The 27,649-nt window shown below is 39.3% G+C and overlaps 1 protein-coding gene across 1 annotated transcript in view; it reads right to left on the bottom strand.

Annotated features, from left to right (window-relative positions):
- CLVS1 (clavesin 1) overlaps positions 1-27,649 on the bottom strand; it is an 87,083-nt gene that overhangs the window by 43,842 nt on the left and 15,592 nt on the right. Inside the window, 1 exon segment of the mRNA XM_041473739.1 lies at positions 19,494-19,668. Within this exon segment, the coding sequence (XP_041329673.1) occupies positions 19,494-19,668 (175 nt within the window).

Here is a 27,649-nt window from a genome sequence, read left to right on the forward strand (position 1 = left end):
AAACATTTGCCCTTGTTGTCAGTTCTGGGAATTTGTGTACGTGCTACATTTACTTGTCAGCTTTTGCTCTTGGCAAAATTCAAATGGATACAAATTCTTCAAACTAGTGGATGGAAGAAAAAATGGCCCCAGAGAAAATAACTCTTGGTTTTGTGAACTTAAGAAAAAGGAAGTTTCTATTTCATATTTTTGCATCTATTGCAAAATATAACGCATGAACCAAAGTATCTTACCACCTTCCCTGTAGGGTATCATATCAATATTCAAAGAAGGAAAAAAGGACTGCCTAAAATATCAAATGCTATGAAATACCTTTGACTTTTGAAATTAAAGTAGCTGGTAAATGGCTGAATGAATTGCATATGGCCTAAAGAAAATTAGGTGCATGTTATTCTTATTATTCTTAGTCTCAATATATGTAAAATTTTAAAACTGTGATTCAATGAAAATAATTGCAGCTATGCCAAAAATGTGTCTGAGACATATTTGATTAAGTTTATTGTAAAGTCAGCTGTAAAACTTCCATTGTGTTACTTCTTCAGAGGGCAAAATATTGCAGTTCTTATTAAAGACCTCTGCTAAACAAAGGACACACACACAGATACATAGAAATGCTCCACAGGTGTTTTCCAAAATTAGAAACTTATTCATCAGGGAAAAAAGAGTTATAGTTTGTCATAGAGTTGATGACAAACAGAAGCTCTGCATGGCCATGGGTAAAACCTTGTCTGCACAGGAAAGTTCTCTTTGTGTAATTTTTCTCATAACATTTATGTAAATATTACTGTGACAGTGTATTTGAGAGGATGTTCCACATTGAGATGACAGCAGATCCCACAGGGCCTTTGGGCTTCTGGAGAACATGAGGTGGCTGATCCATGTTCCTGACAGTCCTGCAGCAATTCCAGTAGCACAGATGGAGGTCTGTGTGGAGCTGACTGGAGCTGCAGCAGAACATCTGTGCTGGAAGAGACCTCCATCGAGCCACCATCACCTTATGTAAGTGCACATGTATGGATAGATGTTCGTATTTATAAAAATATCTGAACTGACTGGTTTGTAGCTCAATTACTGCTGTCAGGAAGGTGGCTACTGCTGAACAGTGCCATTTCATCAGTTGTGTAGGAGTGTTTAGAAAGGCACAGGGGATTAATACTAGATTTACAGTGAAAAGCTCCTGCAGCCAGGACCATGACTACAAAAGGGGTCTTGTTTTTCACCCCTCACACTCTTAATCCAAAAGGTAGAAAATGTAATTGCTTTCCCATGCTGTAAGGCATGTCAAAAACATTACAAAAATGTCAAAAGCTTTACAATCCCATGTGACAAACATATTTTCTATAGTCTGGGATGTTTGTGCATGTTGTAGAACAATTTTCTAGCTCTCCATGAAAGACCCCAGCAGCAAAGTACTTCTGTGAGGTAGGGAAGAGGGTTTTAGAGGTTTGAATTGGAGGATATAAGGAGCAAAATAAATGGAGTAACACAAGGAGTATTTTCCAAATCTAGATTAAAATAGCCACACATGTCTTCAAATCTTCTGATGAACTTTAAGAAATGTACCGGCACCATAGTATTGACAATTCAATTTATAAAATCCAAAGGTAGGTAAAGAGCTAAGGGTATTGATTAAACTATGAACAAGTATACCATTCCTATTTTTATGGCTGTAGCTACAATAAACATAGGGCAGATTAAAGTTTTAACCTGTTTGTTACCAGCACCTGGAGAAGGCTCCAGATCAGGAGCTGAGAAAAACAAATAATTTAAGAATACAGAAGTATATGCAGCCAATCATTAGGGATTTTGAGATTTTAAAGTAGAAATCCTTCCAATCTCAATAAGCAAAAGAGAAAATACAACGAAATACCAGTTCCTTAGTGTTTACATTGTGTTAAGAAGCTTATGAATTTGTGGGCTTTTTAACTCCAGGAGGCTGACTGGTAGAGAGAGAGGTACTGTGGCAGAGAGGTATGCTCACAGCTGTCCTCAGACTTGTTCTGGAGCTGACACTGCTTTCAACTCCAATTAGCTTACTCAAAGTCATAGCCCTGACCTTTTTTCAAAGAACTGTTCTGTATGAATACACACAAACTGTGCTAGAAAAAATGATGATTCAATGAAATATGGTCCTGTGAGCTTTTGGTACTAGAAAGACACTCCTAGGAGTGATGGAGGCCAGCTGGTGCTGAGCACGGTTGCCAGAGAGGATCTGGGGAGTGAGAAAACCCCCCTGACTGTTCATGCTACTTAAAATACTCATGGCTTTTTCCTTTGGATGTAGTGTTAAGATCCTTCCAGCTTCACATGTTAATTGAGAGCGTGATAAAGGGAGGGTAACCTCCACAGCCCCCTCTTGTTTTAAACAAGTCTCTTTTCTATATTTAAGGAAATCAGCAAGGTCTAGATGTAGACTTTTTGCAATATTATGAAATATTAAAGCTGACTAAATGCTTAATTGCACTTGCAGGCTTCTTGTAGACCATCTGACAGGCCCTAGTGGCCCTGGTGATATGGAAAAAGGAAGGTTCCTTTGCCAAAGGATGTGATGTGTGTTTCCCATTTCAAACTTGTGTGTTTCCCATTTCAAACAGGATCACTGCAAGAACGCCTGAGTCATGTGGCATAGATATCCCACACAACCTGTTAAGCTTTGCCTATCCCTTTTGGCCTAACAAGCTTGGAGACCCCTTACCTATTCCATTGAACCACAGCCCACAGCTCTTACCACTCCAAAGTTCCAGTTCCTGTTTTTTTCTAATTCCACATATCCACCTTGGATCAGTTTCACAAAACTTCTCAGTGCATACCAGACCACCCATCCTCTTTGACCCAAAAATCTGTCTAGAGCATCATCTAACTCTGAGTCTCCTCAGCCCTTCCAACCTTCTGCTCCAAACATCCTTCTGCCTAAACCCCTTAACTTTCCTGCTCTTCCATCCCAGACTCTCCACTGCCCTACCTCACCACTCCATGGTCAGGAACCCCAAATGCTGGTCTCCTGGCAGTGATGGCTGCTTAGCTCTCCATCTTTGGACCTCTCACCTCTGCTTGAACCATCTGCCAACATCTACACCCACTAAAATGAACTTCCAGGGGACTTTGAGCCCACCTTCCTCCACTACAGCACCTCTTCCCTTACTGCTCCCCCAGAGGGAATGACCCAACTCTTGCATCTCATAAGGAGAGTCTAAATACAGGTTGCAGTTCCTAGAAATATATTTTAAAAGGACGCAACAAATAAAAAACAAGATCTATTTTAGGAATTCCAGACGCATTTAGACCCTGTATTTCCTTATTTTACAATTAGATCTGGAACTTCTTTTTTTTTTTATAGGATTTGGAAAATAAAGCTGAAGAAAATGCACATGTAATTTTTTCATTCCCCCCCACCCCTTGCCTCTAACAACAAAGAGAGCATTTTTAGGTTTATTTTCCTCTCTTTAGTCCTGTGTTTGTGAAGAAGGTGGGGGAGGTGGAAGGCAACTCAGACCCAAAGAATTAGAGGTTACTTGTTCTTCTTTGCAAATAATTGCCATGCCATTGACGGCGTGCCCTGAAGCCCAGCTGCCTGCTGACAGACTGCTGTGTCAGCAAAAATCTCTCTTGTTTCACAGGAGGCTTTAAAGTTGTGATGGGTGGAACACAAGGCAGAGTACAAAAACTCACCACCAGTTCTTGATAGCACACAGCTGCTTTTCAAATTAAAACATTTTTTCCCTTCCACTTACACCAGGGGTTCTACCTCAGTGATGCTTGTTTATCCATTCTTCCTTTCTCATGGAGGATGCAGAGTTCTCACTGAACCATTTTTTCCTTCCCATTGAGATCTATCATTGCAATCAGAATGCAGCTTATTTGATTAACCACTTTATTAAACCTGTTTTCACCTTTGAAAAAGGCATTCCGTTCTCCTCCATTTATAGCACACTAAGACACTGTGCAGATACAGTAATGGATCAGCATCTTATTAATCCTTTTTTTTTTTTTGTGATAAAATAGCTGTGTGAGGAGGTACAAGGACCTCACAGATAACAAAACCCTGCTAGGTTCCTCATTTAGACCTTTTCCTATTTGAAAACTCCTTGTTCTGGAACAGGAACACATGTGCTTCCTTGTAAGTTGTACATGCTAATTTTCCTCTTAGCCTCACTTTGCTGCCAGTATTAAAGACTGGGACAAAAACCCAGGGTATAACAGAGCTTACAGCAGTAGAAGTACACTGTGAATTTGAAAAGCTATGGAGTAGAATTGAATAAGTAGAAGATCATGTTTTCCAGCCATGTAGAGCTTAGAATGCTAGAATAAAGCAAGATGGAAACTTGGTCTGGACTTTCTGAGTTCAGCAAAGGTGTTAACTTTCTGAATTTTGGTTCAGCAATGGAAGGTCTGAACTAAATTTTCAGCAAGTGGTGGCTGAAAACTGCCCAGTAAATCCAGCTAGGGATAGCACACAACCACAAGTAAGCCTGAAAGCCTTCACTAGCATAGCTCAGGTGGTGGAGGATCTACTGCACTCCTAGACAAGATGCTGTAGTGGCTGATAGCACACATCACTCTTTTCTGGTCAGAAGTGGTCTTTCAACAGGAAGAGTAAGTGTCTAACATCACTAGAACAATTTTATGAATGTATAGTCTTCAAATCAAACTGTGCCCATTTTTTAATGGACAAGATGAGCTGTTTTCCTGGCTAAATCAACAATAATGTGAGGCTCTTCCCTGTTCATTTATCCCCATTTCATGGGAGTTCAGAAGGTGTGCAAGTGGCAGTGAAATCAAGATTTATGTTTTGGTCTGATTCTTTAGTGTTAGTGTGAGCAAATGGCAACATAGCACTTCATGCTCTAGGTAAGACCTGTTCCTCTGAAGTAAAGAGGGAGAAAATTATTTCCTAAATATTAACCTTTCCGTCTGAGAGAAAAAACATCCCTCAATGTCACTGCAAAATTAAGCACTGAGGGTCTTTGTACATCTTGTATGCCAGAGGGTCCTTTTGACTACATCCAAAGGAGGATGTCTTTTGTAATGAGCTACTTTAGCTGAAAATAAACAGCATTTCCAATCAGAAAAGACACTGATGTGAATTTGGTGATGAGGGAAGTGATGGAGCTGATCACAAAACCTTGCTTTGGGCAATGGATGCTTTGTGTTATTTGGCCGAGAGAGGTTGTGCCTCTCCATCCATGTCTCCTCCTCCTCCATCCAACCAAACCACCACTCCATTCCCATCACAACCATAACCAACACAGCTGTCTCTTCTGTGAGGCCAGCAGCAGCAGCCAGCTCACAAGTGGGGCTTGCAAGAGAGGGAGGATGTAGGTAAAACATATTCTGTGGAGACACAGAATCAGCACTGGAACAAATTTTGTGATTTTCAAAGATTCTCTTAAAGCTGAGCATTAAGCTCCTGTGATATTGCATGAAAGCTTGGTTTTTATTCACATGGGGAGAGATTTTTTCCAGCATTCATGGCAGCCAACCAAATCTTGAAGACATTAACTGCAAGCACCTCAAAGACTCAAAACCTAGACTGCAAAAGCAAAGTAAGGGTTTTAAATTTTTGTTTGCACTTCCATATCTGTTACAAAAAAATCCATGGGCCTAAGGAGATAAAAGTGAGCAGAAGTGTGGGGGTTTTGGATGTTTTCAGAGGGAGACAGTAAGTGTATTATGAAGCAGCTGCCTTGACTGACAGTCTCTTGCCCACCTGGAGGAGGGGACCTGCTGTGAGCTTTCCAAGCCCTCCTCAAAGAAAGCCAGGTAGAACGCAGCAGCAGCAGGAGGGGTCTGGATGAAACTCTCTCCCCTTTGATTCCTGTGGTTTGTGCAGAACTCCTGCAAAGTTGAAAAGCACTGGGGAAGACTGTGTGGTTTTCCAGAGCACAGCTGGGGAATTCAGGGGTCTTTTGCTGTTCCTGGTTTTTGGTGACAGGAGTAATAGTGCTGCAGTCCCCCTTTCATCTCATGGTCACAGTCACTGGTTTCCCTGACACCAGGACACTGGGGGTGTGTGTGGGGCTGCTCAGGAGAATGGAGAAAAAGGCTCTGTGGTTCTTCCCTCCCTGTTTTTCCCATCAGCAGTGCTCACTCCAGCATTACAAAAGGAAAAATAGACCTTCAGCTCAGCAGCTTCTGCCCCCACCTACCAGGCCTTCACTCTGTCCTCTGCAAAAGAGTCAACAGTGCCTCTTAGGAGCAGGTGATGGGTCAGTGGGGATGACTGAATGCTCCATACTCTGCCATGGTCATGCTTAGATAAGCACAGGGAGAAATACTGTCAGTTTTCCACTGAATTTCAGAATTTACTACATTTTTACTAGCATCTTGTTTGCTTGAATATGTTTATTTTTATCCCTCAGGCAAATATTTCTGCCTCCTGTGAACCTTTCATGTAAATCAACAGAGGCATTTGGCAAGCTATATCAAAACTGCAGCTTTAATATCGCTGAAGCAGAAAATAAATGGAAATAATTACTGATGTCTCCAAGTAGAGATTTGTTTCAAAATGAATTGTGTGGCTTAGAGAGGGTAGGCAGTATACATCTAATGATTTCCTGTTAGCTTACATAGCATTGGCTCAGACTTTTTTATTTCATTCCAGGATCAGTTTTTTCCCTCTTTTGGGGGAGATCAGGGAGAGATAGTTGCTGTTTGTTTGCTCATTTTAACCACATTGAACAGGATCAGATCTTCTGTTAGTTGATAAACTACTTCCCAACAGGAAGCTTATATTTGATGTGTTGCTGTGGAGCTAATTTACATCATTCTGACACTGAACAAAAAAACTGCCTAATAAACCAATCAGAAAAAAACCCCAAAACTTAACCCCTAAAAAACAAGAGATGGCATTATCTGTTCTGCTTCACAAAATGTCCCATCATGGCAGTGTAACAACACTCCAGCTTGTGAAGCTCTGCTGTGCTTTAATGATTGGAGAAATGCAAGGGAAAAGTCAGCTCATGACTGAAAGTACAAAAAGGAAGATAAAAAGGAAAAGACAGATCATTTTCAAGTTGGTGATTTGCTGGATTTAGCATGTTCAAACAGCATTTTGAATCTTTTAGAGGATGCAAGATCTGCTTCACATGCAACATCAGCTGAATGGCAAAGAAGTCAGAAGGGTTGAAAGTCTTCACCTATGTCACATCTTCCAAATCTGTCCCTACTGAGGTGGCAGGTTTCTCAAAAGGATGTAATCTACACAGAAATCAACAGATGTTTCATTGTTAGCGAAATGTTCCTGCCAAGAGTTATTTCACATCTTCTTTCAGCGTGCCAACCAGCCCAGATCAAAGAGGCCTGCCTTGAAAACACAGCCTCCAGGGTCTGGGGAGAGGTGGCATGGAGCTGCTCTCTGGGCTTGGACACCACCCCCAAATACACAAATATACAAAACAAAGGAGACAACGATTTTTGTCTGTGGTTACCACAATCAGGTTTGTTTTGCTCGTGACATAATTGAGCATTCACTGCACTGAAATCCTTGATTGCTTGCCCCTGTTTATGCCAGAGGCATGGATATTTACTGACCAGTCCAGGGCAATTTGAGCAGAGCCAGATCTGAGATACTGCTCTGAGGGGAAGCTGCAGCCTGACAACAAACTGCTCGGAAGCGCCTTTAATTCATGTATTTATTTTCAACAATGTGAGTGTCCAATGAAACACTCTGCTGTTGAAAGCTAATTTCTGAAAATCATGTTCTGATGTTATTACAGAATTTGTACTATGTAAAATTTCCAATTAAAAAAAAATAATCAAAGATTACTCATTTGCAAAATCTCCTATAAGCATGCAAAATTATCTCCTGACTTTTTCTTCCATTCTGCCTAAACCAGGCATCTTACAGATGTACTTTCTGTACAGGCTTCAAAGAAAAGGAATGCATTACTACAAAGGGTTGTTTTTAATTTTTTTTCCCCTGTATACATGCACAAAGCTGAGCAATCCTTAGAGGTAGATACCAAATAAATTTACTCAAGCTGATAACAATGTTCACTTATTTTGTTAGTTTAACAAACATTCTTGAGCTAATTTGCCTAGAATATCTTTGCAAAATAAATGAGCTCAAAGTAGTGCAAGCAGTCAAAATAAAATATTTTAAACATTTGAATTATTTTTACTACAGACAGCAGGAATTTACAGGAATTTACTTTTACATTCTCAGGCAATACTGTTCAGGTGTAACATCTCTGGAACAGAGACAAATCTAAGTTATTTTCATTGTCTTTTAAGACAGTTAAAATTGAATCTATTTGCCTTCCTCACTCAGCAATGTGGGTAAAAGGTCTAGCTCTTTAAATGCTGTTCCAGTTTAAGAGCAGAGAGGCTATAAAACAGGGGTGCTTCATTAAAATACCATAGCTGGCACCTCTCAGAGGCACAGGAAAGGAATATTCACTGAGTAAGTAACACATTATAAATTATAATAGAGATTCAATTCTCCCAGGGAGAAGAGAAGGTAACTTGTCATTTGAAGTGTTGTGAGTTTCTGAGAGTGGACCAGGAGTTTAGAGGGTATAATGATATCATTAAGAAATGCCCTTGCAAAGCAAGCAAAATTATACTGTGCTGTTTCTTGAAAACCACAGGAACTCTTTATTGTTCTGTCAGCAGCAGTTCAAAGAGCTATGTGACCCCATTAACATTCATTCAGGCATGTATAACAAATTGGAGGGGGGAAATTTCTTGAATAGTTAATTATATTTTGTGTGTTTGAATACCTAACTCTGTTAGCCATAAGAGCTCAGCACCATAGAATACACACCTTGCACACCTGGTTTATTTTTCTTTTAATATTTAGAGGAGAAAGCAGTATCAAAGATAGAGAAATACCTGGGAGGTTGGAAAGTGGAAAAAATAGATAATGGCTAGCTGATTTGATGGCTGTGGTTGAACTCCTCTAGCATTTGCAGTCCTTCTTCCATAAGCAGCAAATATTATAAGATGATGAGAAAATCCTTTGAACACACATATTTATGTCAGATAGGAATATGTGGGGTGATACACTGTAAACATAAGCTAGAATCTTACAGGGAAACCAAGCTGATCTCACTTTTGATAAGACACAGCTCTTCTGGCCAAAGTATGTGTGTATGTATGTATGTATGTATTTATTTATTTATTTATGTGTGGAATGTTGTCCCAGAAGCTCTTTCATACACAGTGGCAAATGACTACAGTCCCCACGCTGCAGTGATCATGGACTCAGTTTAAGCAAAGACAGTGGCCAGCAGCAGAAAATGAAGTTTGCCTGGTTGGTTTTGAATGCAAAAGTTAGTCTTTTTTTTTTTTTTTTTTTAGAGAGAATGATTGGGAGATGTCTCCAATGTTAACAGGAAGCCCACTTACAATGATTAATTAAGTCAGAACCTTTATCTGTACCAATTAATTAATTTCAGTTCCACTGCAGATTCAGGAATCCTTATCTCTTTAGTACTGTCTTCTTGCAGCTTTCCTTGCACTTAGCAATGAGATTGATAAATTATGTGATAAATGCAAGGACCATCACAAGGAGTTTAATGCTGTCCGTGTTATACTGAAGGAGATGTTTTTTCTTCAGAATTCAATTCAGGTTCTCTGTATTTCTAAGGGACACCAAACAAAGTTTGGATTGTTAGTGGGACTCTCCAGGAAACTTCACACAGAAGTTGGACTAGGACCCTTTGTAGCAACTGCAGGTGTCCATTTACATAAACATTCCCAACAAGCCACAGGAAACCATTTCTTCCAGACACTGGGCATATATGCTACTGAGCACACTTATTAATTCATAGATTCTTCTAAATCCTCTTGGAAAATAGAAGAATAAAATTTATCTTACCCTACAAGCCTAGGCAAGCTTGCATTCTATTTTCAGTTCATTGAAATTTCTGCTGTTTTCCTCTGTAATTCTTACACAGCCATCAAGTACTTTGCTCATCACATATGCATTCATACTTCTGCCTTTCTTCTGCAAAACTGTCAATCTAATGACCTTCTAAATGTATCTGCTATTTGAAGAATATTTGCATTGTAATTATACTTGTGTTAGCTTTGTTGTTTCTTTGCTGCATTTTTATTGCACATAGACTGGAGTTGGTCAGAAAGTCTCCTCTGAAATGGAAATTATTTTTATTACCCTTTGGCTTTGCTTTAAACTGATTCCACTGCAAACAGTTTGTAATAGTGGGAGTGTGCTCAGACTGAAAATCAGAATGTACATTCAAATGGTCTAATGGTCTAATATGTCTACCAGAAAGGGATGAAAAACACATCCTGAACTAATAATAGGAAGTTTTGAATTAGAGGGAAGTAGAATTACTGGATGAATTTCCACTGATTTTTTTTTTTTCTCAGAAAATGTCCATTTGCTGAAACCAAAGCTTAGTGGGGGCAAGGGATAGAGATGAGGGGAGAAGGAAATAGACTGAATATTTCTATTGGTGTTTTCAACATTCCTTGGAAGACTGTGGTGTTTGAGGTTGACATTTGTGCATCAAGAAACTCCTGCTATTCAGGAATGCTTGTTTAATTGTAAGGCTCCACATGGTTAAGAAGAGATGTAAAAATATTTGAGAACAAAACGGAGTTCTTCAAGATCACTAGGCAAATGTCCTTATTTGATGTACAGAATTTCTAAAAAGTGCTCAAACATTGAGGGACATTTTGTGCAAGCCTAGAAATCTCTCTTGAAGTGGAAAATCACTTTCTTCCATGGTTTAATAGGGATGGAATTACAGCCTCCATCAAGACAATGGTAAAAGTTCCATTTGCATCAACTGGGACTTCACCTCAAACTTACTGAAAGCATTGTAGTCTCTTTTGACCACGTTGATAATACACATATTTGCCATACAAATATGTATGGCCATACAAATATGTATGACCATACAAGGTCTGAGGAATTTCTGTGTTCCTTAGTTGAGGAGGAAATAATAATGCATGAGGCTTTAAAGAAAATGATGTCTGCAGAAAAGTCATCGTTTTCTGCACATAAGTCAAAAAACAAGTAGGCAAATGTTTCTAAAAATCTTTGCCTTTCTGCAGAATTTTAAAATAATTCTGACAGCAGCTTTTTGTTAAAAAACTTGCACTAGAAATTACCTTGCTTAGAGGTCCTGCCAAGAGCCCTCTCCTGCATCTGTGTGAGCTGAGCTGCTGGGTCTTCCACAGCAGCAGTCAGGGACCCAGAGCCAGTTCCACTGATGCAGCACGTCCTTGAAGGCATGTGCTAAAGACAGGGCTGTGAGCCAGAGGTGTAGAGGAACTGCTGATCTTATCCTGCCAGAGCTGCCTTCCCTGGAGATAAGGATTCAGTTCTGCAGCTGTTAGTGAAGGCTCCAGCATGAGTCTTCTCCTAGAGAGAGCCAAGTCCTTGTCTACCTGTGCTCAGGGGATAATCTATGCCACTGTGTGCAGTCATATCAGACTTCTCCTGCTCTGACTCCCTCCACCTCCCTATACACACGTACCTCCATTGCCACCCCACATCTCAGACAAAATAGCACCTGCTTCAACTCTGTTCTCACATTGCTCTCACTGAACTGTCACTATTCCTGCCTCTTTCCAAGCTAGTCTTGTATATGCAATCTCTTTTATATTTTTGCATAATCACTGTGTATATTTGTCACAGCAAGAAATTACCTGTAAGTAAATACTCTCTTCAGGAAGCATTCACTCATTTCCCATGCTAAAAAGGAGAAAGCTTTTGGAGTTGTAAAAAAAGTTAAACATATTACAGACGCATAATTCCTGAAATTTTATGAAATTATGAAAGACAGGGATAATGTAATTTAATGCAAGTACATTAGGCCAGTTTCATATTTTATGGCAGAAAGAAACATGCAACATATAACATGATTAATTTATGCATAGATTGGTGGGAAGGTTTGAGCATGACTGGTGTTAGCTCTAGGCTACTTTTTCACTGTCTGCCACTAAGAAACAGGTACTTTCTGTTCAAGGCAGACTCACTGCAATAAACTTTCACATTTCCTTGCTGGGACTGAAAGAGTATTTTCTTTCTGTCTAACGCTTACCAGCAACTTGGTGAGATCTTTATTAAAATGTAATAACTGTCATTAAAAAATACTTTCCATTTAACATTTGCAGATTGTCCTTTACCTACAGCCAAAAGCTCCAAAGCATCCAACTGATAAACATGGCAGGGCTGATCAATTCTACTAAGCAGTTAATTCCAGTTTTCAAGTGAAAAATGTGAGTCTACAGCCTGCTATCCTTTACTTTTTCCTTGTTCCAGTCAACTCCCTAGAGATGATAGACACACAATGAACATAGGCCTTCTCTTGGAGAGAGCGAAGTCTGTTTATCTACATTTTTTTAATATAAAATGAGTCAATCCCTCTTCTCATCTCCTTTAATTTCAAAGGCTCCCTCACTGGCAGCTCAGAGAGTACTCTACATATCACAACAGCTGCTGGAGACAGATAGCATGAGCATTTCTGGAATGATTCAAACTGACCTTCTTTCAATGGATGCTCAATGCTCATCATTAGCTGTGGCTTCATGTTCCAACACAGGTCTCTAACATGAAGAACATTCTAATACTGAAGGAAAAGGTAGCAGGGTAAACAGATTTGGGAACTTTTGAGGCAGCCTTTAATGAAAAAAAAATTGGTATGCTTTTTATGTGTACATATTGCAAATTATTTAATTCAAATACTTGTGTATATGCAGTCTAATGTCTCATATGAGTAGTGGACTTGAAACCAAGAAAGTATTTTTGCTATATATGTTTAGGAAACAGAATATCCAATTGCATCTTACAGCATCTGATAAATTCTGATCTTTAGGCACTTTCCAGTTGCTGAAGATCATTAGAACTTGAAGTTGTCTCATTTTAGGAACAATTCAATCATTCTTACTGGGAGGAGGTCTCTATTTCCTTCACAGACCAGATTTGTAGGTCCCCTTCTGTAGGTTAACCCATATTTATATAGCTCATATTGTCTCTATGAAAAAAAGATTGGGTTACTAGAAGATCTTCTAGAGTTACTAACAGGGACTCATCTTTAGGAAGCTGCAACATGCTTTTGGACACATGATTACAACATGGGAACATCCTGCTTTTATATTCTGAGGAAATCACTTGTCCTCTGGTAGGACACTACTAAAGGTCCAGTTATCAATCTTCAAGGACCCAGCCTAGAATGTCCCCTTTCCTTCAATTTCCCTATCCCAGGGAAGATAATGACAAGACTTTTGCAAAAAATCCAAAATCTAAGTATTTCCCTAATTTTTTACTAGCCTTTAAATTCTGGACATAAATATGCAAAAAAAAGTCTGCCTTTAGGCAGGTATCTTTCTAACAGGGGAAGGGAAAGAGGGACAGGTTCTCAGCTGCCACGGATCATCATTTCTCTGCGGATGTGCACAGAACCAAAGCAAGTTACACTGTTCCAGCAACTGGCCTCAGCTCTCTGCTCACTTTTGTCAACATGAAAAACTGAGGAGCAGTTTTTCAAACTGCTTGAACAATTGAATGAGCAACTTTTGAATCTGCAGTCAGTCTCCAAGAGATAAACTGTTAAATTTACACTTAGGGTCTTTTTATATGAGGTGCTAATGTTTTTATGGCTTGTCCTTGTGCAAGCCAGTGGATACATGAGCCTGTATATGGTTTTCTTTGCATAGCTTCTGTCACTGAGGATTTTATCTGTTCTGACTTCAGTAGGCAATGACAGAGCTCTATCTTTCTGTTAATATGACCTGCTATAAATACCAGTGGAGACATAATAGCACCATAGGATATTTATAGCACAGGCAGACATAATCTTACACTACAGATTTCTACAGAAAGGCTGAGTCTTCATCAGCTTTTCACAATGAGAATTCTCACTCACTCTAAATTTTCAAGTAGCAGCAATATTATGTCCAGAAACTCTGTGGAAAGAAGAGTTTTATCTTATACTCAGTATGCCAGGCATCTTATACCCTACATTCTTCACATGACTCAAAAAGAGTTCCACTGGAAGTACTTATTCAGACAAGGGATCACATTTACCTCGTGATTCAGAGTACAAATGTGTTTAAGCAAGGAAAGAAGAGTCAGTTCCTTGCTCCAGTCTGGAGACTCCAACCCAGGCTGGGCTGGTGAAGAGACATCAAATTTTCAGGGCAGAGGGCTTGGTGAAGTCTCCACACGATCAAGGACTGCCTGGATTGTGTTCAGATGCCCTGTTTGACCATAACAAATATTCAATTATGCCCACTAAGCCAGGCCACGATGCTCTGAAATGCTGCTCCATTACCTCCACTGGAATTCAAACGTCAAAAAGCAAGAAATGCTAACAATTAAAATAGAAATCAAATGTTCCCTACCTCTCATAATGAAATAGATTATTAAGCAATTTAATTCCCAGATTAAAATTTTTGAAACAAACATACTTCCAGATAATTTTGGAAATCTGTTCCACTGTAATAACACCATTCTGAAAATACAGCATAGTTCCAGAAAAAAAATGGTTCTGACTTGAAAACTTTTATCATCTCTAAAGACTCATATTTTTCATTATGATTTGGAAAAAAAAAACATACAAAAAACATTACACCTTTGGCATAATATTGGACTGCATTTTTTTCCTTTAAGATCTATATTCTTCTTCACTTTTGAGCATTTTTTTATATTATAGCTCTTCCTTATGAAGCACAAATGAAAAGCACATGAAAAATATTTCATTTATAAGATAATGCCAAAAGACAAGTAATTTACTGCTATAATGGAACTGACATTACGTTTCTTGATCCTACAAAATTACAGTAGGAGGAAATAAAAAAAAGACTTTCAAAACCTATTGCTCATGTTAAAGATCAAAAAGCTTCATATAGTTCTTAACAGGCTGAGTTTTTCATAAACTGGCATCTCATTCTAGATTTTGAAATGTAATAATCTCCAAACAAACCTGTTAGCTTGAATTTCTGATTTCATCTAAACTTTAATGCTATTCTGTAGCATTAGCAAATGTACCTTTGACAATTTTCTAAGAGAATTTTATACAATTTTCCCTTATTTGAAGATTTTTTTCAAAGATTTTTATCTGTACCAGTATCTGATCAAAGTGTTCTAAAGCCAAGCATCATTGATTTCCTTTCCTTTTCCCCTCATCACAGAAATACTAGCTTCAAATTTTGGCTGGATTATGATAAACTAAAGATAACTTAAATTTAATTGTTCCCCTAGTGTTCTTTGCTGGTCAAATCTTCTGTTAAGTTATTGCCAGTGAAACTCTGGAGACAAATTCTTGCTTGCAGATCTTGGTTGTTCCCTCTCGTTTCTGCTGTTCAATGCAATGATCATGAAATTTGAATCAAAGCTCTGTTGAACCCTAAAGACCACTCCTGCAGTGATTCATCATTGTCACAAAGTAGGAATATGGTTTATTTCTTAAGAGTCACAGTAATCACATTTGAGTACACCTGCATGTGACACAACCATCAGAGAAAGACAGAATACAGCCAGGAAATAACGATTCACCCTATTTCTTGTTTCACTACCTTGAGACAGCCTTGGGCAAGTTACCTGTTAGATGAGGCAGTACTAGGTACTCTGGAGTGCAAGCATGATCTTCAGGTCAGTTTTGAATCCAGTTTGGTGATTTGTGTCATAAGCCACTCAGCTGTGTCTTGGTAGACCATAGCCTTCTGTCTCGGCTTTCACAAAAGAAATGGCAGGCAAGGTCAAACCTTCTGCTGTTTTGAAGGTCTTGGAAGATTTCTGGATGCTATTGAGAAGTTATTGCATTTCAATTCAGAGTACTGGCTGGGGGAATTTCTAAATTGCTCCGTGCATGCACATACACAAACTGCAGTACATAGCTCTGGTGTTGGATAAGGCAGGAACAAAGAGTGTTTCTTTATGCTCATTGGTATACCATGAAATCAAAAGTCCTGTCTGGGAGCCAACCAACTACATCCTCAGAGCAGAAACCAACCAGCCTTAAATTAATAAAATATCTGGCTTCACTGGACATGAAGGCTGTGTTCACTGCAACACTTCAGCCTTGCTTTCCAGGATTACTAAAGTCTTTGAAAGCAGTGGTCAGTAGCAAACATCCTGTGTACTGAGAAGCGACCATTTCTGACATGCTTCACCTGCATCACTGATGTAGCGTGGGTTTCTGACCTTTGCTGTTGGACTCTGATATGTCTGCTCTGTTATGCAAAATGCCAAAAGGACAGTCTCTGGTTAACTTTAGCCACAATGAAATTTTGTCTACCATCATATGATAATTATAAACTCAGCATGACACACAAAGAACTGTGACTTCACAGATGAAGAAAACAGAGGAAAAAACATGCTGTGAAGGGAAGAAGCTGTTCACATTAAAAGAATGAATATTAGAAGTGAAAACTCAAAAAATTTTTTGGCAAAATAAATTTATTTTAGACACATCTCTTTCCCCACCTTTCCATCCAAGTGAAAATCTTGTATTTAACGTGTTAAAATTCAAGAGATCTGTAAGATCTAGGAAGGAATACAGCATGAGCTCAAAAAATACAGTGACAATTGTCTTGTGCTAAAACAGCAGAGCTTGTTAATCAGAGATGGTTTAGGCACTACAAAGACATTTGTCCCTACACTGCTGTGACATGATGAGAATTGCCATACTGTACAAATACTTATTTAACATCTGAACTACTGTTGTTTGAAGTGGAGGCATAAGGGCATTTTTAGGTCATTAAATAACGCAACTGAGATACAATGAACTGTCTTGTGTGATGCAATATATAGAAAAATCCATACAGAACAAGGAGTAGTATTGAGCAAAATGTGCATTCAGCAATGTGGTGATGTAACTCCTACTTCATCTTTCTAAGTATTTACAGATTTTACAGTGTTTGAAACTGAGCAGCCTGAATAATAGCAATATAGTAATTTCTGCAGCCATGTCCACTGGATTTGTCTAGTGTTTGTTTTGCAACTCAAGATGAATTAATATATGCACCTGTGTAATGCTAGCTGTCTGCACTTTAGTGGTAATGCATTGTAGTAGTAATTTGAGAAAAAATAAAGGTAAATGCAAAAACATGGAATTGCCAAAAGATTAATTAGCTGAAAGCAACTTGAATGTAAGAAAAATACCCAAATACATAAATTATTAAATACTATTTTTTCTAAGTAATTCTATATGTCAGAATGTGATGGTCTGAGACAATGAATGACAGTTTAAAAAAAATAGGAAAATTGTTCTGCTACAGCATTAAAATTGCCATTACATAGGGAACGGCTGAAAGTCCCTGGCACAAAAAGCAACATATGGGTTCAGCTCCAGGAGAAATTGTAAGAGAGAATTATTTTCCTTCTATCCACTTAACTAGTCTTACACAGGACTTAATATAACCCAAAATCTCTTCATAGAAAGGAGGACTGAGATAGCCATGTAATCTGCCTGTCTGAGGATTTGTACTTGCACAGTGTCTTAGCTGTGAGAAAAAAACAAGGAACTGAAACAATCTGCTTTTATTTTTGGACATCATCATCTCATGGGAGCAGGACCTGAGTTTTTTACTTTCAGTGACCTCCAATGCAGTGACTCTTTTTCCAAAGTATGTAGGTCTCGTCTGCATTTCAATTACATTTCAAGCAAATTTCACATTAGGATGGCGCTAGTTCTTTTAGAATAATAATAGAACAAAGTCTTGATGAAGAGACTTCAACAGCAATGGTGAGAGCCAAAAAGCCCCCCAAACTAAAAAAACCCCAACATCATTGTATGCTAAATATGTGCTTTATAAGCATGAACGCCTTGCTTCTAAAACTGGTAAAAAGGAATTCAGCATTCACAACTTCTAGTACTCCTACTACTCACAAAGCCAGTAGTTAGCTAATTTAGGACACGTTATCCCAATTTGTACCTTCAGAGAGAGTCATAACTCTGAAGAAGACAACAGTAACTTGACTTCAAGCAGGAAACAAAATGCACATGCATACTCAAGTAAGGCAACTTCCTTCAATTGCACAGCACAGGACGTCAGGCTAATGACAGAATTATAAGATCAACTTTGGTACTCCCAGGCTTCAGTATTTCCAGTATTGCTGCTGACAAATGCAAACAAACTGGAGTCAGACAACCTGGCAGTGCCACGGCCAGAAATCGGATGGGATGAATGCCGGACTGAATAGATGGAAAAGCTAAATTTGGGCACACAAGGATGCTTTGCTAGAATTTAATTTACTTATGAATGTCACTTGGCTTTATGTTCCCCCTGACTAGAGGGTTTTTCTAACCACAGAACATTATTCTGTATGAAATGATAGTATCTGCAGAAGATAAGGTATTGTCCTAAGGACTAATTGCACAGCTTGACTTTCTAATTTGTTAGAATAGATGAAAATTCCTCACAAAGGGGAACACAGGCTTAAAACTGCTGGCAGATTTTTCTACCTCATTTTTGAATAATAAAACAAAGCAAACACAGTCATGATCTACTTGTAGATAATTTGTTAGTCAAAAAATTAGTTGAACAAATTGTTCCTTCTGGAATGTAAGTTAAAATAAAAATGAACACACCAGAGAGAATTTTTCTTGAGGTGTTTATGACAACAGGATATCTGGTAAGTACTAAGCAAGAGAGAATAATTTCTTATCTCTCCTTTTAAATATGTAGCAGCATGAAAACATAGTCTTTAAGCAAGCTGGTACAAGATTGAAGTCATCCCTGCTTTGAGCAGGGAGACAGACAAAGTGATCTCCAACTTAAATAGCCCTTGGATTCTATCAAATGCCCTCAAATTGTTAGGTTATGTAAAAGGTCCTTCTCAGGTCTAACACCAGAGATGGGCCTGGACTTTAGTGGAAGGGGCTGAAGGCCTCTCTGAGCACCACAGTTTATCCTCATCCTCAGGTTGCCCCATCCTCAGGTTTCCCCATCAGGCCCCAGCTGCCTTGCCCTCGCTTCCTACCTAACCCCGCAACAGCGCATGGTTTTAGCTTGCTCCTATTCATCTGCACGCACCAAGTGGACGTGCATCCCCTCAATAGTCTGAACCATGAAGTAACAGGATCCTGTGTGACAAATGAAGGCAGTCAGAATGAGGCCACAACACAGAGCCTGTCCTCCCTCTTCCTCATTTCCGTCCTACTCAAATGCATCCCCCTGAACACAGCAGCACAATTCCATCTGCTGAGGGAACTACTCTCATCTTCTCTTACCCTCCGTCTGCATACACATGTGCTTGCACACTCCAGAAGGCAGACACTGCTGGATTCTAATCCCCTCGAATTCTCTCATGGATTAAACCTCAAATCTCTAACCCTCCTTCTTAATGCTGTGGTAAGTAACACACATACCCGCTACATTGATTTACAGTGGAAATAAATGTGAAAGACAGACAAAATGGGATGTCTGAAAATTGATCTATGCAGCAAGTGGATGGAACATTAAAGCACTCTGGATTATTTTCTCCTCCCTTCACTTTGCCCAGGGCCTGATGAAGCAAAAATCACTGTCTGCAGCAATAAAAGTTGCAAGTACATGTGTTACCCTCCACCTACCTGTAACCCTTCAATGGCCAGTTTGAGGATAGATGGTGTAAGCTTGGAGGCTTGCTTGAAGGAGAAGTTGCTCCAGTCTATAATTAGAATGAAGCCATTTATCTGAAGCTCCTGATCTTCAATGAGCACTTCCAAGGAAAGTAGGATAGCCCGAAGGATGTCTATGAAGGAGTTCCTAAAGCAAATGCCGAAAAAAAAAAGAAAATCAATGGTTGCAGTTGTCTTCAAACGTCAAGATACTCCGTTTTGCTATGGGTGGGGCATGAGCGAGGGACAGGGATTTATTCTGGTAGAATCCTGAAAAAGAGTTGTTTCAGAGGTGTCTTAAAGAGCCCCTGCTCTAAAACTGCTTGGTGTGATAAATCCTGCTCACTGATGGATAAAATAAACACTGAATGAGATCTCCTCAATTTTGCTAGTAGTCTTTTCAATAGATTTTAGCTAAGCTACATTGGAAAACTATTTTTCTGTGATAAAATGAAACAAATTCAAGCTATCAATTTAAATCCTTGCTCGTTTGGATATACTTTACCAGTTTGTTCCTCTTCTTACCAGTTTTTTGTTTCCCTTATTTTCAGAAAAGGAAATAAATCAGTACAATATTAATATAAAAGATATCATACAACTAGGTTCTGTGCCTTCCTGCTTGAGTGTAAGGAATGATCCAAGGCTTTACACAATACAGTTTGACAGTTGCCTTATTTTTGCAAACCAAATGTACGATGAAAAATGGCTACTTATGCTCAAAATGAGAGCTCTTTATTAATTATCAGCTACAGTAGGCTGGCCACAAGGCTTCCCTCAGCTCTGGGAGAATAATTAAAAACCTTGGAGGGCCTGAAGCGTATAACAAGTAAAAGGGAAGAAAGCACTAAAATGTTTCCTTTAATGTGAAAGTCTGCTCTGGGAAGCCTAGGCTGCTCACTACTTCCATTTCCTCACTACTTCCATTTCATAAAAGCAATGACTAGTCCATACTACCCAAGTAAGCTGAATTAGGCGCTCTCCTTATCTGTCCTTCTCATTATGATAATTTACAAACAATACATTCTATTAGAGAGCAACAAGCAAGGAAAGCTTCACAAAGTGCAGCTTAACCTCATGTAAAATGAAATTGTAATATACTGCTAGAGCAATCTGCTTTACCTCAGCATAATTCTCAAGTTTTCAGGAGGCCTGAGGTCTTTTACAATGAAGGTTCATACCATGTTCTCCCATGGAGATTGTAATTTAGTTCTTTTCTGTTGTTTTCATCAATTTAAAACAAATCCTCTCAAAACTTCAAGAGCATTGTTTCAAATTCTGCCTGAGAGAGAAAAACATATGTGCAGTCAAAACAAATTTCTCTGCTATTGGCCTCTATCCTTGAATGGCATCATCACATGTTAAATTTCTATTAAAAGTAAATGGTGAAGTGTTCTCTGATTCTTTCTCTTTTCTCTCAATAGGTTTTGATGGAAATGTACCTTCCTTCTCTAAAGATTTGATCCCTTGTAAAAGCTGCTTCTGGACTCTGCCGTTCTGCAAAAGTTAGAAGCTTCTCTGAAGCATAATTTTTGGGGCAATAAATTGAGCTTATTGAGCTTAAAGATGCCTAGTATTGTTCTTGTTGCATACGAAGTCACCCCTCCCTCATTTACAGCTACAGGACAACCTTGACCTTTTCAAATCCTATGGGGAAACTCTGCTAAACAGCTAAAATAAGGAGTATTTCCTTAGCAACGTCAAGTGAAGGCATACTGATTGGATTGGCAGTTGACATGTATTTTAAGTCTAAATGTTTTTTAAAAACTATGATATCCTACCTACTGCTTAGCTGAAATGGTGATGACCTTCAAGCAACAGCATCAGATGACCACAATTGGTGAAAAAACCCCAAATATACCCTGTTCTAGGGTGACTCCCAAATTTGCCCTAAACCAGGACATAGCCCTAGACCATATCTATGTAATATATCCTACACTATCCCAGCATCCTCCTTTAGGGTGGTCAGCCTTCCACAAGAACTGCCCCATAGAAGCTTTCAGACATGTGCAGTGGCTCCAAAAATGTCCTTACATACATGCCAGCATTGTTTGCACTTCTGTTGGCATCAATTTAGAATTATATCATTGACTGTCTACATTGGGGAAGATGGAGCAATCATGACCTCAATCCCACAGCTGCAAAACCTAAAATTAACTGGATGGTTTTTATGGAGAAAGGTGTTAAACAGGGATACGTTGTGACAAAAGAAAAAAGGTTTCATCCTTCATTTGTGAGAAGAAGTTTTCTTAAGAGTACATTCAAACTTATATTCATGATCATGCTAGCACTGATGATTTTAAAATCTGTGTAATGATTCCAGTGGGACTGTCTGGAAATGGTGGATACAAGACATCTTCTGTAATCCACTCAAACTCTAAATGACAATGGAAATATTTCAGTGCAAAATCTTCCCCTTGGATTTGTGCTGAGGCATTCCAGTCATTGTTTGAGTGTCTACATAAATCACCAATTTATCAAACAATTTATCAAACCTGTACTTTCCTGTACATTCAATAGAAATTATTTACCTGGGAGATATGGCACTCAATTTTCTTAGTTTGCAACTAATCTGGCTGTCCCTGCCTACATCCCTTCTCTCTCTATGTATTTGCAATTTGAAAACATGGTGTAGGAAATAACTCGGAGTGAACACAAAGACGTTTTTCTGATGAGTACAGGGAGACATGAAAGCAGCACACAGGTCCTCCAGGTGGGTTGTTTGCAGACACACTGTTCTGTGAATGCAGAGCCTGGATAGAAAGCAGACAGAGTGCCACTTGAGTCTTAAACCCTCTGCTCTCGAGTCTTGGGGCTTTGAGACAAATCATTCAGCTGTGTGACTGATTTGCCTCCAAATAATTTTCTATGCATGAACACAGAACCACTTTTTATTAGTCCACCACTTTTATTCCTTTGCTTAACATTCCCTTCCCCTCCTTCAACGCCCCTCATCACCAGTTTAACCCTCTCACACAGAAAAAAAAAGCGAAATAAATTGCAATTACACAAAGGGAAATGTGTAAGGTCCTGTAAGGTTTCAGTATGGAGCCCACTAAAGTGAGCCACTAATGAGTTACAAAAGATTTGCACAAACCCCAGAAAGAGAAAAATGAGGAGGGAGAGAGTGTGCCTATCTGCCTTGGCTGAAAGGAAAGGTACCACAAAAGAGACTCTTCAAATACCCTTTGGAAAATGGGAAGTTATCCCAACATAAGCTAATGGTAAGGAACAATAATGTAACACAAAAAATGAAGATGGTTTAGCCAAGGGATTTGGTGGGGAGATTAGCCAAAGGCATAACATGAAAATAAATAAGAAGAAATTACTTAATTATAAGAGGTATGAGCAGGCTGTGAGAGAACCAGAAGGCTCAGTGGAGTACCAGGGTGCAATGGGAACAATTAAAATGGATAAAGACATTGCAAGGAAATTAAATGCTCCATTTGCATGTATCTGCCACCAGTCATTTTGAGGAGATCTGTGGATAACAAAGCTGAGGGACTGTTGGAAAATAAGGGGTCAACCAAGACATACGGAAAGAAAGTGATACATTTTGGAGAAGACAGCATCAGTAAAGGCTTTTGACATTATTCTTTCTGAATAACTCAGCACAGGCTCTGTTTTAGGCTTGCTAGTGAAATTAATTGGATTATTCAGATAGCTAAAAGTACGAATGTACAGAACTACTGGCAGCTGAAGCCATTAAGATTGTCTGGTAGTAAGCAAAAACAAACTGTCACTCCAAATCCTGACTGTCCCACAAGACAGCAGACTAAAAAAGTTTGGACCAGTGCCACTATCTTGGCAGTTGCAGATAATTCAACTTAATATCCCTCAGTTAATATGCAGTAAGAGCCTACCTCCTCTAATACTGAAAAGGTGGCCAAAGTTCCATAATATTTGGCAAGCTGCAAACATGGCATAGATGCAAATCAAGTAAGAGATCACATCTTGCTTTGTTCCCTCCATACACAAAAATCACCAAGAGAGCAAAAATGCATATTTAGCTTCTAAGTGGGGAGAGCTGACACTGCCCTGCAAGGAGAATTCCCAGTGAGAGTAAAACACAGAAGAGGAAGCACAAAAAAAGGACCAGAAACACATCTTCAAGTTGCCCCAAATTATTTGAGCTACTCCAAGTTCAAGAAGCTGGTTGCATCTCAAATTCTGTGTTTAGTTTTGGGTCTCTCACTACAAGAAGGACACTGAGATGTGGAGCAGGTCTATGAAAGGTTCATGGCATGGGTGAAGAGTCTGGACCACAAGTCTTTTGAGGAGTGGCTGAGGGAGCTGAAGGTGTTTAGCCTGGAAAAAAGGAGGCTCATGGAAGGTCTTACCACTCTCTGCAACTACTTGAAAAAAGGTGTCAAGGTGAGGGTCAGTCTCTTCTCTCAGGTAACAAGAGACAGAACAAGAGGAAATGGCCTTAATTTCTTCCAGGAGAGGTTTAGATTGGATGTTAGGAAAAGCTTTTTCACTGAAAGAGTTACCCTGGAGACATGTGAAGACGTGTAGATGTGGCACCAAGGGGCATGGTTTAGTGGTGGACTTGGCAGAGCTGGGTTAACAGTAGGACTCAATGATCTTAAAGGACTTTTCCAGGCTAAATGATTCCATGATGCTATGAAAAGCTTAGAAAGGGAGACATGAGCAACACAGCAGATCCATGCAGGTGTATGGTTGTGTTCGAGGATGCCAGGATGAGGGAAGAGATGAGAACATTGATTCCATGTTTCAGAAGGCTGATTTACTATATTATGATATATATTATATTAAAATTATATACTAAAACTATACTAAAAGAATAGAGAGAAAAGGATCCATCAGAAGGCTGGAAAGGACAGGAGAGGAATGATAACAAAAGCTTGTGACTCCCAAAGAATCCGAGCCAGCTGACTGTGATTGGCCATTAATTAGAAACAACCAACATGCACCAATCACAGATGCACCTGTTGCATTCCACAGCAGCAGATAATTATTGTTTACATTTCTTTCCTGAGGCTTCTCAGCTTCTCAGCAGAAAAAATCCTGGCAAAAGGATTTTTCAGAAAATATCATGGCTACACATGTGGACAAGAGAACCCAGGAAGGCACATTTTTAATTGTTCCCAAACACAGCCGAGGTATGTTATCCATGAAATATGAATAAAACAAAGCCTCTGGAATGCAGTCAACAGTGGGCTTTGAAAAGGTGTTCATAAATCATATGAAGTCATTTATTTCATCAGATTAAATTCTCCTTTCTGCTCATGAAGTACTGATAAGAAAGCCTCCAACTTCCATTGTTGTCTCTTTGGAAAACATCTGTGTTTGTTAAATGGACGTATTGGTTTTAGAAAATTAAACCTCACCCTTACTGAAATCAGTACTGGAAATTATTAACACACAGACCCTGAGGATTCATGTCTTGATTCAAACTCATGATCCTGAATAACCATCAAGCCTCTCTAGTATCAGAGGGAAATAGCAATCACTCTAGATGCTGCATGACCTGATCTTCGCAGCTTATCACTTCTGGTGAGGAAAGGTCTCTCATATGCACAATCCAGGGCAGCCTTTGGCTAAAGAATAATCAGGAAAAATAAGTTCAGCTTGAAGAATCACAAAAGAACATGGTGACTCACTTGATTAATCCTGCTCTAGAGAGGATGAACAGTCAAACAGAGGAGCTCACAGCTGAGTCATGCACTGAAGAGGGCTTGTCTCCTCTGTCTGAGGTCTGAATAGCACATAAATGTGCAGGAATTAGCAAGGCTTGCCTGCAGTTCAAGGAAATGGGTTGCATTAGCAGCAAATGCTCATAAAGAATATTTTGGCCTGCTGTAGGTAACTTTCTTCATAGAATAATTCAAAGCCATATAACCTTGTTAGCTGCAAGAAATATGAATGATTCACTGACATGCAAAGTGGAAAAATTATAACACAAAAATATAAGGGCATTCTTATTTTTTGAGGTACCAAACCCTTCTTTGCCATGCCCAAGCTAAATTAATTTTTTTTTCCCTCTGTCAAAACAGAATACATGCACAGGAAACTCCTACGAGTAAAACACGGGTTACATTAAGTTAATGTCAGAGCTCCAAATTAATTCTTCTGTAGCATCCAACATAGCTATCTTTGGTTGTTCCAGTATGGCAGCTTCAAACAAGCATCTCCCCTGTTTTGTAATGAAAAGATAGCAAGTTTTTCCTCACAGCATCTGTGTCATTCTATAAATAAAATTCACAAGTAACTTTACATCCAGGACAACAGGCTGGATAGATAAGTGTACTGTTTTTTTCTTCAGAAGTGCTTAGTCCTGCAGTGCATTGGATATTGGAAAGAATAGCATAGACTAAGCTGAGACCTGAATTGTATTTCACATTTCTAATGTTAGAAATGCATGGCTTAGTTTATAAGTGAATGAAGGCCATTCACACACAGATATCTGGCTAGCTTTGAATTCCTGGTTAAAATGAGCTGGAAGCCTCTGCCACAGCCAGTGAAGAGGAAATGTACATGCCTGAGAAAAAAAATTGCATTTTTTTTTCCTTTTTATCATGCAAAAATTGCCTCTTGGTGACTTCCTTGAAGATATAAAAATGTTCCCTTGTTATGTTTCTGCTAGAGGTTCTTGTACATAAAAGTATTATGAGTTTTTTTTTTTCTTTTTGCTGTCAGTTTCCACTTCAGTTGGACTCCATAGCAACCAATAGCCCACGAATTACACATTCTGCATTCAAGTCTGTGCTACGAACCTCCTCCTACGTGTACTCATTCATATTGCAGGCACCCTTACCAAATGAATACTTTGTCCCTGATGTTAATGTGATTGGGCAAGGACCCTTTCTTACATGTAATGTGGCTGACAAACAGGTACCTTCACAGACCCTGGCTTTTGCGAGAGACACTTGTGGTGGTTGGGCTCTTCAGACAAATGATAGAACCAGCTTCCACCCAAGGGAAGCTGGCATCTGTTCTTCCCTTTGCCTCAGCCCACAGAAGTGTCACACCGTTTAGCAGAGGATGAGTCCAAGATAAAACACAGAATTTTTACACTCCCAAGACTTAAAAAAAAATCCCAGAGCTCTCCAGAAACCTGATCCCAAACAGAGAAGGCAACTCATTGCAACCTATCACAGCACAAGTTCTTTGGCCACTCCTAAGGAGTTCTTGTGGATGCAGCAGGGCTTGGCTGGCCTCCCATGAGCAGTGTACCACTCTGCTCATGAGCCTGCTGCTGACAGAAAAGGCCAGAATTCAGTTTCAAGTGCAATAGAACTGTTCCTCTGCCTGCTGGTTTGGTTTATTCCTTCAGGAATTATGTATTTCTGAGATTCACATTGGTGATTTTCTCATCTTTTTAGCACCCAGGGCCATGTCATGCTTGCACACCGTGTAAATTTCTCTGTTGAGAAGGAATAAGTGACAATCACAGGCAGTATGTTATGATATTGTGGAAACTATTAAACGCCCTATTCTACAACCCCAAAGTGCAATCAATAAATCAGTTTGACAGAGCCACTGCTCTAATTTGCCTGGCTATTCCCAAAGGCAGCGTCCCCTGCAAGGAGCGTGGGGAAGAGAGGCAGAGAGTTCATTCCAGCATGAGCAGAGCCAGGGAGTCCGTGTTGGTTTCAGGTTAGTGGCCTCCACTGTTGGGAATTCAGGAGATGACTTGTGGTAGCACACAGATCAGGATCCCATTTAGGAGGTAGTTTTTAATCTCCTGTGGTGATCTCACCAATGTTGTGATGGTTTCCTCAAAGCACAGCTGTAGTGATAATGAACAAAACGAATGGCTGGCACATGAATGGCTATGGCCAGAATTGTTAGGATTGATGACCTCTGTTGTTTATTTTACTCTGTGTGATTGCACAGCCTTCTCTTATTTCTTGCATCCTTGCATCACACTAAGGTATTTGCTCAATTTATTGCACCATTGTATTTCACAAGTTAATTTTTCATTACAGGAAAGGAAGGGATTTTTTTTTGAACATTATGAAGCTACTGCCCAATGGCTGAAAGCAATTTTACAGCTCCTTTGCTTTGTTGTTGGAAGGTACAAATGGCACCACTGATTCAGTTTCCCTGGCATCATGTTTTCTCTGTGTGATTCTACTATGTCCCCTCTAGTTATATCTCCTCTG

Source organism: Pyrgilauda ruficollis, unplaced genomic scaffold, assembly GCF_017590135.1.
Source record: "Pyrgilauda ruficollis isolate IOZ18807 unplaced genomic scaffold, ASM1759013v1 scaffold30, whole genome shotgun sequence".
NCBI lineage: Eukaryota > Metazoa > Chordata > Aves > Passeriformes > Passeridae > Pyrgilauda > Pyrgilauda ruficollis.